Below are 16,090 nucleotides of genomic sequence, written 5' to 3'. Positions count from 1 at the left end.
TAGTAGAAACCTCATCGGGCTTGACGGTCACGCACAAGGCAGGATAAGGAAAACTTCAGAGATCATTCAGGATTCCTGAGCTGTCAGGCTGGTCTGAAGCTCATGGTAGCAGCCAGCCCCAATCTAGAAAAGCAACTCACACCCTGCTTTGCTCTGCTCTGCTGTTCAACTACATTGAGCTGAATGGCGCCATTTCACCCTAAACAGAACTTCCCTATCTCAGCCTATGGTCTGGCCCACACCGTCCCCGGGCAGGTAAGGGAAGGTGGATGAGGCCACGCTTTGATTAAAAAGGAAAAAAGACGCTGCATTACAAGGGGCACATCCTCCCCGCTCCCCCACTCCCTTCTGTTCGGCTACACCGGAGGGTGAACAGGATCAAGAGGGCGTGCGCAGGGGAGACGAGGCAGCACAGTGGCAGCGAGGCAGGCCCTGGGCAGCACCCCACACCTGAGGCTGGGTTCGTGGGGACAGTCAGTGAACTTACCATCTGTCTGCAATGATCCTGCCAGCACGTGTTAATCTTCTTTAAAAATAAAACACTATCTAGTGAGTCTGTGCAGATCTGCTAAGGAAAACATGCCAAATGCTGGCCAATTTAATTACTGCAGTTTTAGCCCCTTCACTGCCATTCCTGACACAAACACGGCCATCACTGAGTTGGCAGAGGACCAGGGATGTGGGTTTTCTCCGTCACTCACCTCACCCCAAACTGGTGATCAGCGCGGCTGTGTTCCCCTGCCTTTCCCGCACCCCTCGAGGAGCCCTGCTGCCTGAACCCTGGCCCCAGGCCTCGTGGGTATGGGTGGTCAGACCGAGGGAGCCGCGCTACCCCGGTGCACAGGAAGCCGGCCGACTGCTAATGGCGCCGGGGACTGGCAGCTCCAGGCAAGTGGCTGATGTCCGACCGAGAGCCTCAGTGAGAACGGATGGGAAACCCCATTCATGCTCCAAACCAGGACCACTCTCAGCTTGATAATTAGAACCTATTTTCTCAGAAAGGTCAAAATAGCGTTTCTAAGAAAAAAGAAGCCGCATTATGGGTTCCTAGAGCAAACCGCGGCCGAACGTCTGGAGCACGGCTGTCCCAGGTTTGTGCGAAGTTGGGGTCCTGAGCGTCCGCCCGCTGCTGCGTGGCTCACCAAGCCCCCTTCATGCGCGAGCTGCTCAGTCTCCCCAGCCGCATGGTGCAGACGGCGCTCGGTCTCTGCGGACCAGCACTGCAGCCGCTGAGGGGGGAGACCTGCGTCGCCTGGCTTCCGTCCCTGTGGTCCTAGCTCCAGGACACTCGACCAGGAATGAGCTTCCCTGGGGCTCCACTTCCTCGGAGACGGTGTGAGGTTAGACATAAAATCCACAGCACGTAAAGGAGAAAAAGCCCACGGCCAGCGTGTGACATGTCGAATCAGACAAACATCAGTGTCTTCAGGTGGCAGGGAGGTGTGCGGAGGGCGAGGCACAGCCAGGCCTTTGGGGAGGGGACAGAAGATCAACAGTGCCCCGAGGGACTGACGGGCACACCTGCATCTCTCCACACCAGCGAGGCGAGCTGACCACAACCACAGTGGTCCTGGCCAAGCATCTTACTTCTTTCTCTCGAGACCTTGCTAGTAAGTTTTTACACAGTCCTAGGAAAGAACTACTAGTTCAATGGTTAACACACTGTTCTCAAAGAAGCATTTTACGACTGCCCACATTTACAGCGGCATACAGAATTAGAACCTTGCACAGACAGTCTGAACAAAGAAGAGTCACACGCCTTTTACACAGGTGCCACTGCAGCGGGGACCCAGCAGCTCTGGCGCCTGCGGCTGCACATGGGCCACTCGAGGTGTGGCCCACACGAAGGCCATCTCCACAGGCCGTCTGTACCAGCTGAGGGCCGAGGCACCAGGGAAGCCGCCCACACTGAGACACACACCAGCCAACCTGACCGCCCCGACGGCCCCCGTGCTCTAATAGGCAGGCAGCACCCCGCCCCGCACAGGGTTTCCTTGGCAGGGAGAGGCCCATGTGCTGAGCTCATCGAGAGAGGCTTCTCCTTCAACAGCTGGCAGAGGTCAGTAACTTCTGGCCACTCCCCATGGAACGCAGCAGCAAGCGGTCGGCTGGGCCTCGAGGGTGGCACACACAGAGCTCCAGCCCTCCAGGTGTCGAAACCTAGAGCCTCACACAAGCACCGCCGGGCCGCACAGCAGGCAGCTCGCACTTCACGGGTTCCCGACACCGTCCCCTCCTGTCTGGAGAAGGACCAGACGCAAGTGAGGGTTTAAGCAGCCTCCAGACACCGTGGCAACAAGCTGACACACCACATTAACAGCTACGTGTTCCCAGGACTGCAAAGATTAAACGAAGAGAAGAAATCAGGAACAGCGCTCACGCCGAAGTAGAAACGTGATCAGGTCTGTCTGTGCCGTGTCTCCTAAAGCAGGCCACTCTGCTCCGACCACAGAGCGTGCGGCCTCGGAGCTGGCCGGCAGCAGCAGACACGCCAGGTCCACGGATCCGCTCCACACGACGCCAGTGGTTCGTCATGGACAGCCCTCCCCCAAACCCAGTCTGCCCATCTGAGGGCAGAGAACTCTCGCCTAATGGTTCCCAAAGTTCACAGGTCGGGCGATTCACTTCCTGCCTCCCTCAGGCCCTCATCAGTCCACAATGCCCACAGAGGAAAAGCACACAGCGCCCGCCTCTGAACCCCAGCACGAACCTGGGGCCACGCTCCGGCTCTGCCCCCTTCCAGCTGACGAAGAGGGTGCCGTGCCAGAGCAAGGGCCCTGCACGCGGAAGGCCCCTGAAAGCGTGAATACAGAGAGTCTTCGTAAAGAAGCCCCCCGTGGGGCAGGAAGACACAGGAAGTCGTGAAGCCGCCGACTCGTGCACCTTTCTGCCCTGTGGGCTGCGCTGCTTCTGTGCAGGATTCCAGCCCCAACACCCCACGTAGGGCCACCAGGGCTCCTGCAGCTAACCACAGCTGTGACAACGTGCAGCTCAGACTCCAAGGAAAGTCTGGTTTGCCATTTAGGAAGAGGCCCTCGTGAACCGAGCCCTGGTGCGCGGCACATCCCCCCCGGTTGCACCGTCCGCCGCCCAGGTTGGCACATGGCGGAGAGGCAGCGCCTGGGGACGGCCTCCGTTTGGGAGAAGGGAGTGGGGAGTGGGTAAGTGCAGAACTGATCACACGCGTGAGCAAGCACCTGAGGAGAACCGCGGGAGGGTCCCTTGGTCTCCCCAAGCACCTCTCCTGCTACAGGCCGCGGACGCAGAGCAAGGTGCAGCCCTTCAGTCAGAGAGCAACCCAGAGACTGGAGAAAGCCGGACACGCTGACCCCGACACACGACCGCCCCAGGTGTCTGGGCATCCGCGGCAGCTCTGCCACTGGCCCCTCGTCACACCCGCACCCTCCTCCCGGCAGGCACAGCCCCTCCCCTGCATGACTGGCCGCCCTCTCCTCACCGTGCAGTTTCTAAAATGTGTACCCTCTGCTCCTGCGAACCCCCCCCCCCACCCCGGCCCAGCGTTGAAGCTTCGTCTTCCTGTCTGTTGCCAGGACTGGAGGTCGGGGGACACTGGCCTCCCTTGTCACCGGTCTTTTCCTGCTGGATTGCTTCCCACACCTGCGAGGGCTCTCAGATGTGCAGACGATGGCCAAAGCCTCTGGAGGTACACGCAGGTTCAAAGCCCAGCGGCAGCCCTGAACGCCAGCAGCCGTCCCGGGGCCGGTCGAGCCACAGTGCTCTGGCTCTCTGTGTGCGTCTCGTGGCCCACTCCTTCTGGCCGGCGACACCCTGCCCTTCCTGTCCAATGCGACTCGGGTCCCCTCCTCTGGGAAGCTCCGCCCAAGCCGGCCGCCCCCTGCACTGCCGCTCCTGCCCCTGATTCTAGCAACTCAGCATCTCAGAACTCAAGGGGCCTCTCCCTAGTGGAGACAGAAGATGGCAGAGCGTCACTTGAACTTTTCTCTTCTCTGAAATACTCGGTAATTTCTATAAGCACAGTGTGTCACAGCCTCGAGGACACGTGACAAGCCCCTTGCCTCGGTCACCGCGCTGGGACTACCGGAGGGCAGAGAGCAGGTGCGGCAATCGCCTCCCCCGTGTGCCGGCGGCCGGACAGGAAGGAAGCTGCTGAACGAGTGACTCAGGAACGCATCTGTGCAAGTCACAGGCAGGGTCAGCTGGGAGGAGGAGGATTTCATCAGGTAATCAAGCAGTCCCGGACGAGGTCTCTGTGAGACCAGCTACGTGAGGAGTGAGCACACCAGTTCTCCCTCACGTGTGCCCGTCTGCAAACAAGAACTTGGGGATCTGCTGGTGGCTTGTGGAAGCCTGGGTTCTAGCTACCCTTCAGACGCCAGCATCCGGACGTGGGTTCCTGGACTCGTCCCCAGCCTCCGGGACTCCTGAGCTGTGGCACTGAGGCCGGAGGGGTGCCTCTGTGTACCCTCAGAAGACGGCCTTGAGATGTAAGGCATGCTGGCCCTCTTCCATAGGTTCAACGGTGTGGTCACCGTGGTCCTGAAGGACAGAGCTGCGCCAGAAAATACCGCAGAGCTGTAGTTACAGATGCCGAGGCAAGAGGATCAAAACGGGCTCTGCTCACCCACGTCTGCAGAGACCCCTTGCTTGAGGCCGCACCGCAGGGCTTCACAGCCACGGGCAATCCCGAGCCCCATCAGCAGGCAGCAGCACTACGGGGGCTGCCCTGAGGGGTTTCCACAAGCTCTGAGAGCTCCCATTTCTCAAGGTGAGGGTACAGGACAGAAAAGATTCCTTTAGCTAGAAAACAAAGTCAGAAATGAACAGGTTCAGGCTACCGACCACAAACGAAGAGAGAGACCCAGAAAGAGCGGCCCCAGACAAGTGCCGCAAAGCGAAGCCCACCCAGGAGGCACGAGGAAGCTGCAGGGGCGGGCTGAGGCCAGACAGGGCCGGAGGAGCCCCGCGTCTGGACACCAGCCAAACTCGAAGACACCCCTGTTCCCGTGTCGTAGCCTGTAACTCCCTCTCTGGACCCTGGGAGGACTTTGAGCATGAGGGTCACATCACACAATCCCATCCAGCAGACCAGAGAGGGGCCCTCTCCTGCTGGTTCAGATGAAGCAAACAACCCTGGTGCCTGAGAGGCCTTGCGGTGAGAAGCCAGGGCGGCCTCCAGGGGCTGAGCAGCGTCTGTCCCACCACAGAGGAAGGGGAGCTCCGCCCCCACCGCGGCAAGCCTGCAAGGTGGCTTCAGGCGAGACTCCGACCGGCCGGCCCCATGCTTTCAGCCAGATAGATCCTGAGCGGAGAACCCACTGAGCCCAGCCGTGATGCCCCACACACGCAGCTGAGCCTACAGATGGGTACTGGCTTTCGTCGCCAAGTCCGTGGGAACTGGAGACACATCCCAGAAGACAAGATAAAAGGATGGCAGGCAGAATAAAATTAAGACACTTTCCAGAACTCACCCTAAATACTTCAACCAGACCCAATAAATGGACACTCTATTGCTTTAAGCAGATACGTAATTTAAATGTTAAAAATTCTACTTAAAAAAAGTCTTTTATATTAGACCACATGAAACGTAAGTTAGGTTTTGTAAATGGGAATTTTAAAAGCTGGTGTTTTAATATTAAGGATACTCATTAGTTCTTTATCCTACTAATGTTCAGTCTCAAAGGATTTAGGTAACGGACAGAAACCCATGAGCCAGGAAAAGGATATTCTCTGAACTGGAGGATCTGTGCTTGGACGTGATCTTCACAGACCTGGCGCAGCTGCTTGTACAGCGTTGGGGAGACTTTGTGAGAACAGAGATTTTCAACAGCCTGAAAACAAAAGGAACAAGTGAATTATTCACCGTGAATAACAAATCAGGTCTTTAAAAAGCCCCGTGTGTACACACACTAAAGATCACAGCCGTCAGAGAGGCGCCCCGCCCCCCACACGTCCACAAGCACGGGCACAGTTAGGAGCCTGTGCAGGGCAATGACTATCTGAAGCGCGGGGCCCGGTCAGGGCTCGGCAGCAACGGTGACAACAGTGGCTGTGGAACACGGTGTGACAGTCACATGGTGTGAGCGCACCATGTCTGAGTGGCCACCACACAGCAACCTTCCAACCTGGCCACACACAACGTCACCCGGGGACGTCAGAGGAAAGCCGGGCGCTCCCACTCACTCGTCTGAGGCGAGGGCGCAGGAGAGCTGTGTGAGCGTCACGTGCAACGGGCCGACCCTCGTGCCCGCCGTCCAAGCGGGGGGGCACAGCCACAGGCGGTTCCAAGGAACAGTGCCAAGGCCCAGGTGACAGACCAGGTTGTGTCGTTTCCTATTTACCGTTCCTCAAGGTCAGTCAGTGATTTACTTACGTTTGTCTCAACGAAGAAACAAGTTTTTCAGGAAGAAACATTTTTTAAAAAACATTTTTTAAAAAATATTTTTGACGCACATCAAAAAAATGTTTGTATATTCCCTCCAGTTCCAGTAAAATTTTTCAAATCCCATGTACAATACCAACATCTCATTTACTCCAAAGGAGATACTAAAAGCAAACGTAATTTTTTCTGACTAGTTTTGAGCCATTTAAAAAAAATTGGGGATACACTGCCTTGAAACACTTTGGAATCTAAATTTAACTCAAAAACTGTACTCTTGAGAAAATAAAAATAACAAGTTTTTATAAAGTTATTCACTGCAGTAACACTTAAAACATTAATAGTCCTCATACTTAATGTTACACAAAGTGCTACACATTAGCCTGAGTTGAAAAATACAGTAACCGTGATGTGGAACATACGCATGTTCAAAAGACTACAAGAGAGCAGAGCGCAGGGGGTGGGGTGGTGTGGGGAGGTGGGGGGGGGGAGCAGTGGCGGGGGTGACCATAAAAAGTACGACTTCTTGGCAGGTTTATCATCAGGGTACCACCACCACCACAGCAAGGTGTGGTGCTTGCTATATAGGTGTGTCTTGCTATAGAAATAAAGCCTCATGTACATTCAGTGCTGAAATCCCCCGACTTTTCTTTTCTTTTTTTAAAAGATTTTATTTATTTATTTGACAGATCACAAGCAGGCAGAGAGGCAGGCAGAGAGAGAGGGGGGAAGCAGGCTCCCGGTTGAGCAGAGAGCCCGATGTGTGGCTCGATCCCAGGACCCTGAGATCATGACCTGAGCTGAAGGCAGAGGCTTCACCCACTGAGCCACCCAGGCGCTCCTCCCCTGATTTTTCTTAAACTCTGCAATTCCTTCACTTTGTAGTCCGGTCGGTACAATTCAGAGATCTATCCTTTTCCTTCTTAAAAAACCCAAGATAACCCGATGACAAATGCTTCTGCTCCAGTAAGTTAATCATTAGGGGATCCCACTAGGGGATCCCACAAACATAATTATCACGAAATGTTTTGAATGTAATACATAAAACTTATTTTGTTTGGTAAAAATCCAGAGAAGCTGGAACAACAAGTCACTGAAGGGAACCACTACGAATGTTCTAGCTCCCGAAGCAGGACTCAGCGCCCTCAAAGCCCCCTCTCTCCAGCCGTGACAGGCTGTCACTGTGGGTTTTCCAACACTGTTTCTCGTCCTATCTGGACAGACTTGCTGTTCACCTGAAGCACACAGATTCGTTCTGTATTTAAGCCTGAGGACTTGGGGGCCTCTTCAACCACAGGCAAACCCAGAGGAGCCGGCTTAGCCATGGGTGCTGTCCTTTCTCGAGTCTCTGCTGAGTCACTGCTGGAGTCTTACATTACAGGGAGCACAGAGAACGGCCCCACTCGCAGGGCCCTGGCAGACGTCTCTGCCCAGCGCCGTCACTTGGAAGCCCCTCCCCAAACCGAGGCGTACTTTGGATTTAGGAATGCCTTCTCTGGCCTACAGAGTACTCAGTCTGACCTGTATGGGGGGTGAGGGGGATAGGGGGGGGTGCCTCTGACATTCCCTACTCATCTTTTCAAGTGTCCTAACAGAGAAGAGGAATTTGCCTAATCCAACCATTAGAGGTGGGCAAGTAGCACCTGTGTGAGGATAAAGGCTCCCGCTTGGTGGCAGACACTGCTTGTCTGAACCGCCCACAGCTCAGCTCTCTAATCTAAGTCCTCCAGGCCTCCACACCCAACCCCTTCAGGCTGCTGTCCGTGTTAGGACAGCCGAGCAGGGCAGCATCAAATGCCTGTTTATTTGCAGGGCCAAGCCCTCAGCCCCAAGCGACACTTGTCCCTCGGTGGCAGAATGCCCAGCCAGGCATGCTGCGGGGTGGGGACAGAGCCTGGCAGCCATGCAGTGCGGGCACGCGGTTCTGGCCGCTGATCTGCTTCCGTAAAGGCCTTGAGGACCAAAGCTGCGATCAGAGAGAAAAAGGAGTAAAAGATGCCACAGTGTGAAAAATCACAAAAGTGAGAGCAGGCCGGCACTAGGAGCTGTTTAAGTAGAGGAGGGGAAAATGAGAAGCTCCCCCAGCCCTGGAGAAAACCACACCTCCGGCCAACCCCTGTAAGGAGTGCAGCGGCTGGGGCGCCCGGCACAGCGCACCTCGCACCAACAGGCACGCGCAGATCAGGGCGGAACGCGGCAGCGACCGCCCCGCGGTGAGCAGCAGCAGACGGGCCCTAAACGGCAGCCCCGCCGAAAGGTGCTGAGCTCACCACCTGGGAAGAAGGCACCGACAGGGCTCTACGCCCCCAGATTTCTACCTATAAGAAATGAGTAAAGGAGGTAAAAACTCAATCAAAACTCAGATCCGAGTGAGGGAGATTTGAGGAACGGGAAGTGCCAGGGCCCGTGTGGCTGTGTTTACCAGCAGACTCCCGGTCCCAGATGCCAGCCACCTCCAGAAACAACCAGCCCTGTTGAGTGCTGAGGCTGCTGGCTTACAAAATCTTTTCTTTTTTAAAGATTTATTTATTTGGGGGGCGCCTGGATGGTTCAAGGGGTTAAGCCTCTGCCTTCAGCTCAGGTTATGGTCCCAGGATCCTGGGATCGAGTCCCGCATCGGGCTCTCTGCTCGGCGGGGAGCCTGCTTCCTCCTCTCTCTGCCTGCCTCTCTACCTACTTGTGATCTCTGTCAGAAAAATACATAAAATCTCTTTTAAAAATTTATTTATTTGACAGAGAGAGAGAGAGAGAGAGAAAGAGAGATAGCACGCGCACACAAGCAGGGGTAGCAGCAGAAGGAGAGGGAAAAGCAGGCTCTCTATTGGGCAGTGAGCCTGACACAGGGCTCGATCCCAGAAGCCTGAGATCAGGACCGGAGCTGAAGGCAGACGTTCAGCAAACACTTAAGCGACCGAGCTCCCAGGCACCCCCATGAAATCGCTTCTATTAAGCCAAATAGATTGAAGTTTGCAGATTTTCCTGTTTTTGAATAACTTATGTACTGATTTCACTGTTGGTTAATTTGTTACTTTCTCAAATGAGGCCATCAAGTGATGTCTGCGCGTGTCTACTGTGCAGGGCTTTTCACTCTGTCGCATCTGTCCGCGCCGTCCTACTAGCGCTTTCGATACCCACGTCCGCATTTTCCTTCACTTGAGTATCACCAGGCGGCGCGGTTTCAGACATCAGTCGGACTCGAGACAGCAGAGCCTTCCTCAGAACAACAGGTCCCCCATGATGGCTTTGTGTCTGGGCATCAAAACTGCCAGAAATCAACATTAGCCCTTCCCTGAGATTCTTCTTGAAAACGCAGCCTTCGGTTTTCCGTTGTTTCATTACGGTAACAAACAGGACTAAAACGTAGAGACAGGAGACACACCAGATAAACTTTCTCCCACAGGTAGTGACTAGAAGGTCTAAACCCCAGGTCTTTGAACAGACTAAAAGGTTCTATGCACTGAAAACGTTCTCCTCATGAAGACTTGCCCGTCACCACTCCTGGCACCTCCCTCTTCACTAAGCAGAGTGACAAAGAAATGACAAGTGGACTATAGCTGACACCCGGGGGTCTATCTGCGAAAGGGATGCCTTGATGGGGGGATAAGAGACCCCACGTTGAGAAACAAATCAACACCAAACCATCTTGAAGACGTCCTCAAAAAAAACCCAAAATAACTTTCACACTTCAGTAAGAATTGTTACTTTCGCACGAGATTCTTCGGCAAAGTATACGCCACACCACCTCAGAAAACAGACTTTATTTCGAAACAAGAGGTCAAGCGCACTGCCTCCTTTATCCCAGACCAGCGAAAGCACACAGTCAGTAACTACACAATGACATCACTTACTATTTCTGTCCTGCTGGCTTCCCGCAGATCTGAGCAGCTCACTCCATAGCCCTGTCTTGAACCTCGTGGGGAAGGTCTCTGAGTGGCCAGGAGTTTGCCTGTGCTCACACCCCCACTGGGCCCTCCTGCGGTGCCCACACAATGGAACGTGTGATCCCTTTTGAGGGGTAAGCCCCTCTGGCCCTCAGGGTCCGAAGACACCACGTGGACACTCAGGGCACTTGCGGTAGTATCAGTGGAGACCCTCACGGGACATCCTGCTGGGTAAAAGCTACTGCGAAGTCACTCTACTGAGGAAAAGGACGGGAAAGAAATACCAGATTGAGTACCCAGGAAAAGAGGAATAATCAGCTCTACCTGTGCTGCATGGTATTTTCTTAAACTAAAAACCTATGAGGGTTTAGACGTTTGACAGGACTCCTGCTTCTGGTCAAGAAAAAATAGACTAGACTAGCCCTTCTCCCTGAATTTACCAAAAACCACACAAAATACACAAAAGGAGCACCTGTGTGGCTCCATCAGTTAAGTGTCCCAACTCTCGACTTGGGCTCAGGCCATGACTTTGGGCTTGTGAGATGGAGCCCAGTGTGGAGCTCTGCACGGGGTATGGAGTCTGCTTTCTTTAAGATTCGCTCCCTCTTCCTCCCCTCTGCCCCTCTTCGGCAGCACCCCTGCCAAAAAAAAAAAAAAACAAAAAAAAAAGAAGCATCCGTTTTCAAAGCACTGCACGCTGGCCGGTGACAGACGGTGATCTCTGGGAGACAGAAAAGAAGCCCCAGCACCCCAACTTCTTATACCCCCGTTTCCAGGCTGCGGAGTGGGTACCAGGAACTGAAGTTTGAGTCTCCAAAACAAAGGCCCAGAGGGAAGAGATGCAGCCAGAGAGGAGCTTGCAGATGAGCGAGGAGACCTCAAGGGAGCCCCCTCCCCGAGGATTCAGCAGAGCGATGACCAGGACCTACGTGTGAGGAAACTGTCAGATTCAGAGACAACAGTGTCTGGTGCCCAGGGAGGACCAGGAATAGCACCTTCCTACAAGCCAGAGTGGAAAACCACATGAGACTAGGCACTAAATACTCATTCAGGAAGGGTTTGCCCCAATTGTGGGACAATTAGCCTTGGACAAAATACTGCTCTCGTCCTGCCCAGCAAATCTTAGAAACGCGACTCTAAAAGATTAAACTGTTCCCAAATAATTTAACAGGTCTGCAGGGAAGCTCAGAATATTTATAGAAATACAAAAATATCAATCACACGTCTGACAATCAAAGATTATCCAACGTGCAAAGAAGAAAACACAACCCTTACTGGGGAGAAAAAGAATTCAAAAGTGGCCTGGAACCAACACTGAAACCGCTATTCTAAGGCCATTCCCTAAGCTCGGAAGTTACCCAATGACAGGGAAGGCACAGAAAAGATTCCAGTGAGCATCTGGAGAGAACACCGACGCACGAGACAAAAATCCCACCAGACAGCAGTCCTGGCAGATGCTGTGCTGCAGAAGATCAGTGACCCTGCAGACAGGAGCGACCCGAACAGCTCTACAGACACTGAAGAAATGTGTCGTTCACGAGCTCCCGCTGAGAGCCGATGTTGACGATCCACTGGGGGTTCTCTCAAACAGTTAAGGAAAAAATAATACCAATTCTATACAACCTCTTACAAAAAATTAAAAGGAGGGACTATTTGGCACTCTGAAACCAAATGCAAATACAGTACGAGAAAACACACCACCACCTTCTGTGATCACAAATGCAAAAATGAATACAGTGTTAGCAAAACGAGTCCGGCAACATATAACAAAACAAGACCCCACTACCAAGTCAGATTTATCTGAGGTCTGCAGGACAGTCCTACCGTCTGGAAAGCCAATCAATACAATAAGCTGAGAAAACGAGTCATACAATCACCTCAACAGGCACCGAAGAATTCACCAAAATCCAAAAGGTGCTTCTGGTAAGTTCTCAGCAAACTGCGAAAAGAAAGGAGGTCCCTCAATCTGACAATGGGTTTTTTGAAAAAACCACACCTAACATCATACTCCATGATGAAAGACGGAAGGCTCTTCCCACAGGAGCCCCACAAGGACGTCGGCTTCTACCACTTCTACTCACATCGTTCTGGAGGGTCTGAAAGGTGAGCAGAGGTAAGAGAATGAAACACAAGGCAGGAAGATTAGAAAGAAAGAAGTGTGGGGCGCCTGGGTGGCTCAGTGGGTTAAAGCCTTTGCCTTTCGGCTCAGGTCATGATCTCAGGGTCCTGGGATCGAGCCCCGCATCGGGCTCTCTGCTCAGTGTGGAGTCGGCTTCCTCCTCTCTCTCTGCCTGCCTCTCTGCCTACTTGTGATCTGTCTGTCGAATAAATTAATAAAATCTTAAAAAAAAAAAAAAAAGGAAGGAAGAAGTGAAACCATCTTTGCTCAAAGGTGACATGACTTTACGTAAAAAATCTGACGGAATCTGCAAGAAGCTACTGGAAGTAGCGTTAGCAAGAGAGCACCATCCGAGAGCGACACATAAACAGTCCTACTTCTACACACTAGCACGAACCAGAAACTCTAACTTACACCACCACCTGCAACCACCACCAGAAACATCACACGCTTATGGGTAAATCTCACAGATGAGGTACAAGACTTAGACACGGAACTAAAAACAACTGGAAATTGAGGAAGACTAAACAGACCCGTGCCTTGTGATCAGCTGGTAGGTGTGGTGCCATCGAGACATCAGCATCCGTCACACTGATCGAGAACCTGACACAATCCTCATCAAAATCCTAGCAGACATTTCTGCGGAAATAGGCAAACAGATTCTAACATCCATACGAAAATCCAGAGGACCACTACACATGTACTCAGGAGGCTCAAGTTTTTTAAAAATCTGAAAAAAAACAAATGTGAGCAAGAACACAGGAAAGCTGGTGCTCGCACACCTCACTGTGCAGCACTAGACGGTCCAGCCATTCTGCAAACGGACGACTCCTAACAAGGTAAATGCTCACTCTGCTCACGACTCTGAGACTCCACTTCTAGGTCTTCACCCAGGAGCAGTGAACATGTGTGCCGGGAGACTTGGGTGTCCACGTCCGTAACAGCCAGACCCATGACCCCCAACTGGCGATCCCAATGTCTGTGACCCCGAGGAAAGGTGGCCCCGGGTCTCCCCAGCAAGGAGCCCACAAATCACCGCCGCTCAACAGGCTTGACCCTCCCCAGCACCACCCTGATGGGAGGATGCCAGGCACGAGCAACTGCAGGATACGGTCCCTCCACGGGGACCCGGGTCGGGCGGACAGCGACAGGAAGGACCTCCGTCACCTGCAAGGCCTGGGGCGGGGCAGGGAGCAGACGTGTCCAAGCGCTATGAGTACCCACGGGTCCCCGCCGCGTGGCTATGTCCTCCACACGCGTTGTCCCTAGGCTCTGCCCTGAGAAGTCCCCCGAGGACAAGCCAGACTCACAGTAAGGTAACCCAAGAGAGGGCGGACGCCCTTCCAGCTGCCCACAGCGGCCGTCCTGGGCGGTGGGAGGGCGGGTGGCCGACGGGGTCCTCTGGGCAGCCGGCTGGAGTCCCCGCGGCTTTCCCAACGAACACTAGTGCAGGCTGACCTGGGCCGAAAGCGCCGGCGGCGGCGGACCCGCTCCGGGCGCTCCTCCCGAGAGGACACCGGGCCAGCCGGTGCCGACCCGCCGACCCTGCCGAGGGACCCCGCTGCTGCCCGTCGGGCGAGGATCGGAACCGGCCGAAGTGCCACAGAAACCGCGCGCAGGTCCGTGCCGGGTGACCGCGCCGCACAGGCCGGCGACGGGCGCAGGACACCGCACCGGGGACGCACGCAGCGTCCCGTGCGACCTGGGAGCGGTGCCGTCCCCCGCAGGGCGGTCACTCCCGACGCCCTCCCGGGGGGCAGGCCCGCGGCGGCTCCTGCTGGACGCACGTCCTCGCGGGTCCAGGGCCTGGCTCTCGCCGACGGCGCACCCCACGGCGGCCTGCCCGGCGCAGGCCGCGTCCCCCCGCCCCGTGTCCGGCGCGGGCCTCACCTGGTAGAGCTCCTCCAGGTTGTAGCGGATGGACGTGCGGCTCTGGATGGCCCTGACGGCCTCGTGCAGCTGCTGCCAGGTGTCCCGCGTGTAGTTGTCGGGCAGCCGCGGTCTGTCTGCGAACGGAGCGCCGCGTCAGCCGCGTCAGCCCCGCTGCGGGGACCCCCGCCGTCCGTCCGGGGACCCTGCGCCGTCCGGAGACCCTGCGCCGTCCGGGGACCCTGCGCCGTTCCGGGACCTGCGCCGTCCGGGGACCCTGAGCCCTCCGGGACCTGCGCCGTCCGGGGACCCTGCGCCGTTCCGGGACCTGCGCCGTCCGGGGACCCTGCGCCGTCCGGGGACCCTGAGCCCTCCGGGACCTGCGCCGTCCGGGGACCCTGCGCCGTCCGGGGACCCTACGCCGTCCGGGGACCCTGCGCCGTCCGGGACCTGCGCCGTCCGGGGACCCTGCGCCGTCCGGGGACGTGCGCCGTCCGGGACCTGCGCCCTCCGGAGACCCTGCGCCGTCCGGGACCTGCGCCCTCCGGAGACCCTGCGCCGTCCGGGACCCGCGACGTCCGGGGCGCTCGGCGGGGCGGGCCGGGCTGACGCGGCCAGAGCTGTCCCCGCGGGCGTCGGCGGCGCCGGTCACCGGCGCAGGGCAGCGGGGCAGCGGCTCCCGACCCGGCCGCGGGGCCCACGACGGACACTTCCGGCGGCCGCGGACCCCGCCCCGTCCCCCCCGACCTCCGCCGCCCCGGGCCCGGCACTTCCGGCGGCCGCGGGCCCTGCCCCCTCCCCGGGACCGCGCTCGCCGCGGCCGGTCCTTCCGGCGGCCGGAGCCCCCGCCCCGGGACCCCGCCCCCCCCTGGACCCCGCCGCCCCCCGACCCCGCCGCCCGGCCCGGCCCTTCCGGCGCCCCCCGCGCCCGGCCGCCCGCCCCGCACCCACCGCGGAAATTCTTGATGACCAGTTTCCTGGAGCCGCCGCCGCCCGGCTTGGAGGCCACGGCGGCCGCGGCGAGGGACGCGGGCTTCGTGAGGCCGTTGGTGTGTCCGACGAGCGCCGACAGCGCGGCCTTCCCGGGGGTCGCGTCGGCCATGGCGGCGGCCGGGAAGCAGCGCGCGCCCCGCCCCGTCCCGCCTCCCCGGCCGCGCGGGCGGGCGGGCCTCGCGTCGGCGCCGCCCCGGCCGCCCAACCGCCGCCCCGCCGGCCCGGCGCGACCCCGGCCCCGGCCCGACGCCGACGCCGCCCCGGGCCGCCGCGCTGCGAGGGGCGCCGGCAACGGTCGAGCGGGGGGCGGCGGCGGGGCGAAGGGCGAGCCGAGCTCCCGAGAGGCGCGAACGGGGCGTCCCCGCCGAGGGGCGGCGGCGAGTCGCAGCGCAGGGCCCGGCCGTCCTCAGCCCGGGCGCGCCGCCATGCCGGCCCCGCGCTCGCTCCGGCGCACTCTTTCCGCCCGGAACCCGCGTGCGGGGAAGGCGGGGCGGGAGGCACGCGGGAAGGGACGGACCTCGGGCCGGAAGTGCGGCGGCCGCGGCCGGGCGCGCGGCCCCGCCCACTTCCGGCGGAGGGAGCGGCCATGGCGCACATCACCATCAACCAGTACCTGCAGCAGGTAGCGCGCCGCGCGGGCCGTCGAGCGGGCGGCGGAGCGGGACCGGCGGCGCTGCGGGGCGTGTGGGCCGCGGGACGGCGGCGGCGGTGGGGCGGGCGCGGGCGGGCGGAGCGCGCTCGGCGGGCGGCGGGGGTCGCGGGGGTCGCGGGGCTGGACTCGGTCCGACGGGCCGGGGCCGGGGCCGGGCGCCCGCGAGGAACGTCCTTGCGGCCCGCGGGCCCCTGAGCCGCGCCGGGTGGGGCGACCGT

General features: G+C 57.7%; 1 protein-coding gene across 3 annotated transcripts in view; it reads right to left on the bottom strand.

The window, feature by feature from the left end:
- CUL4A (cullin 4A) overlaps window positions 1-15,810 on the bottom strand; it is a 42,986-nt gene extending 27,176 nt beyond the window's left edge. The window contains exons 1-5 of one of the 3 annotated variants that reach the window (XM_082701145.1): window positions 15,179-15,810; window positions 14,249-14,364; window positions 13,669-13,816; window positions 5,707-5,810; window positions 488-557 (exon numbers count right to left, since the gene is read on the bottom strand). In XM_082701145.1, coding sequence (XP_082557271.1) covers window positions 488-557; window positions 5,707-5,810; window positions 13,669-13,816; window positions 14,249-14,364; window positions 15,179-15,808 — 1,068 coding nt within the window. In that variant the 5' untranslated portion in view covers window positions 15,809-15,810. The remainder of the gene's footprint in view (window positions 1-487; window positions 558-5,706; window positions 5,811-13,668; window positions 13,817-14,248; window positions 14,365-15,178) is intronic. The other 2 variants (XM_082701144.1, XM_082701146.1) reach the window with 2 other exon arrangements.
- Between the last annotated feature and the right edge of the window lie 280 nt (window positions 15,811-16,090).

This window comes from Mustela nivalis, assembly GCF_964662115.1.
Source record: "Mustela nivalis genome assembly, chromosome: 15".
NCBI classification, from domain to species: Eukaryota; Metazoa; Chordata; class Mammalia; order Carnivora; family Mustelidae; genus Mustela; species Mustela nivalis.
The sequence above is the reverse complement of the archived record's forward strand: the minus strand, read 5'-3'. Positions and strand labels throughout refer to the sequence as shown.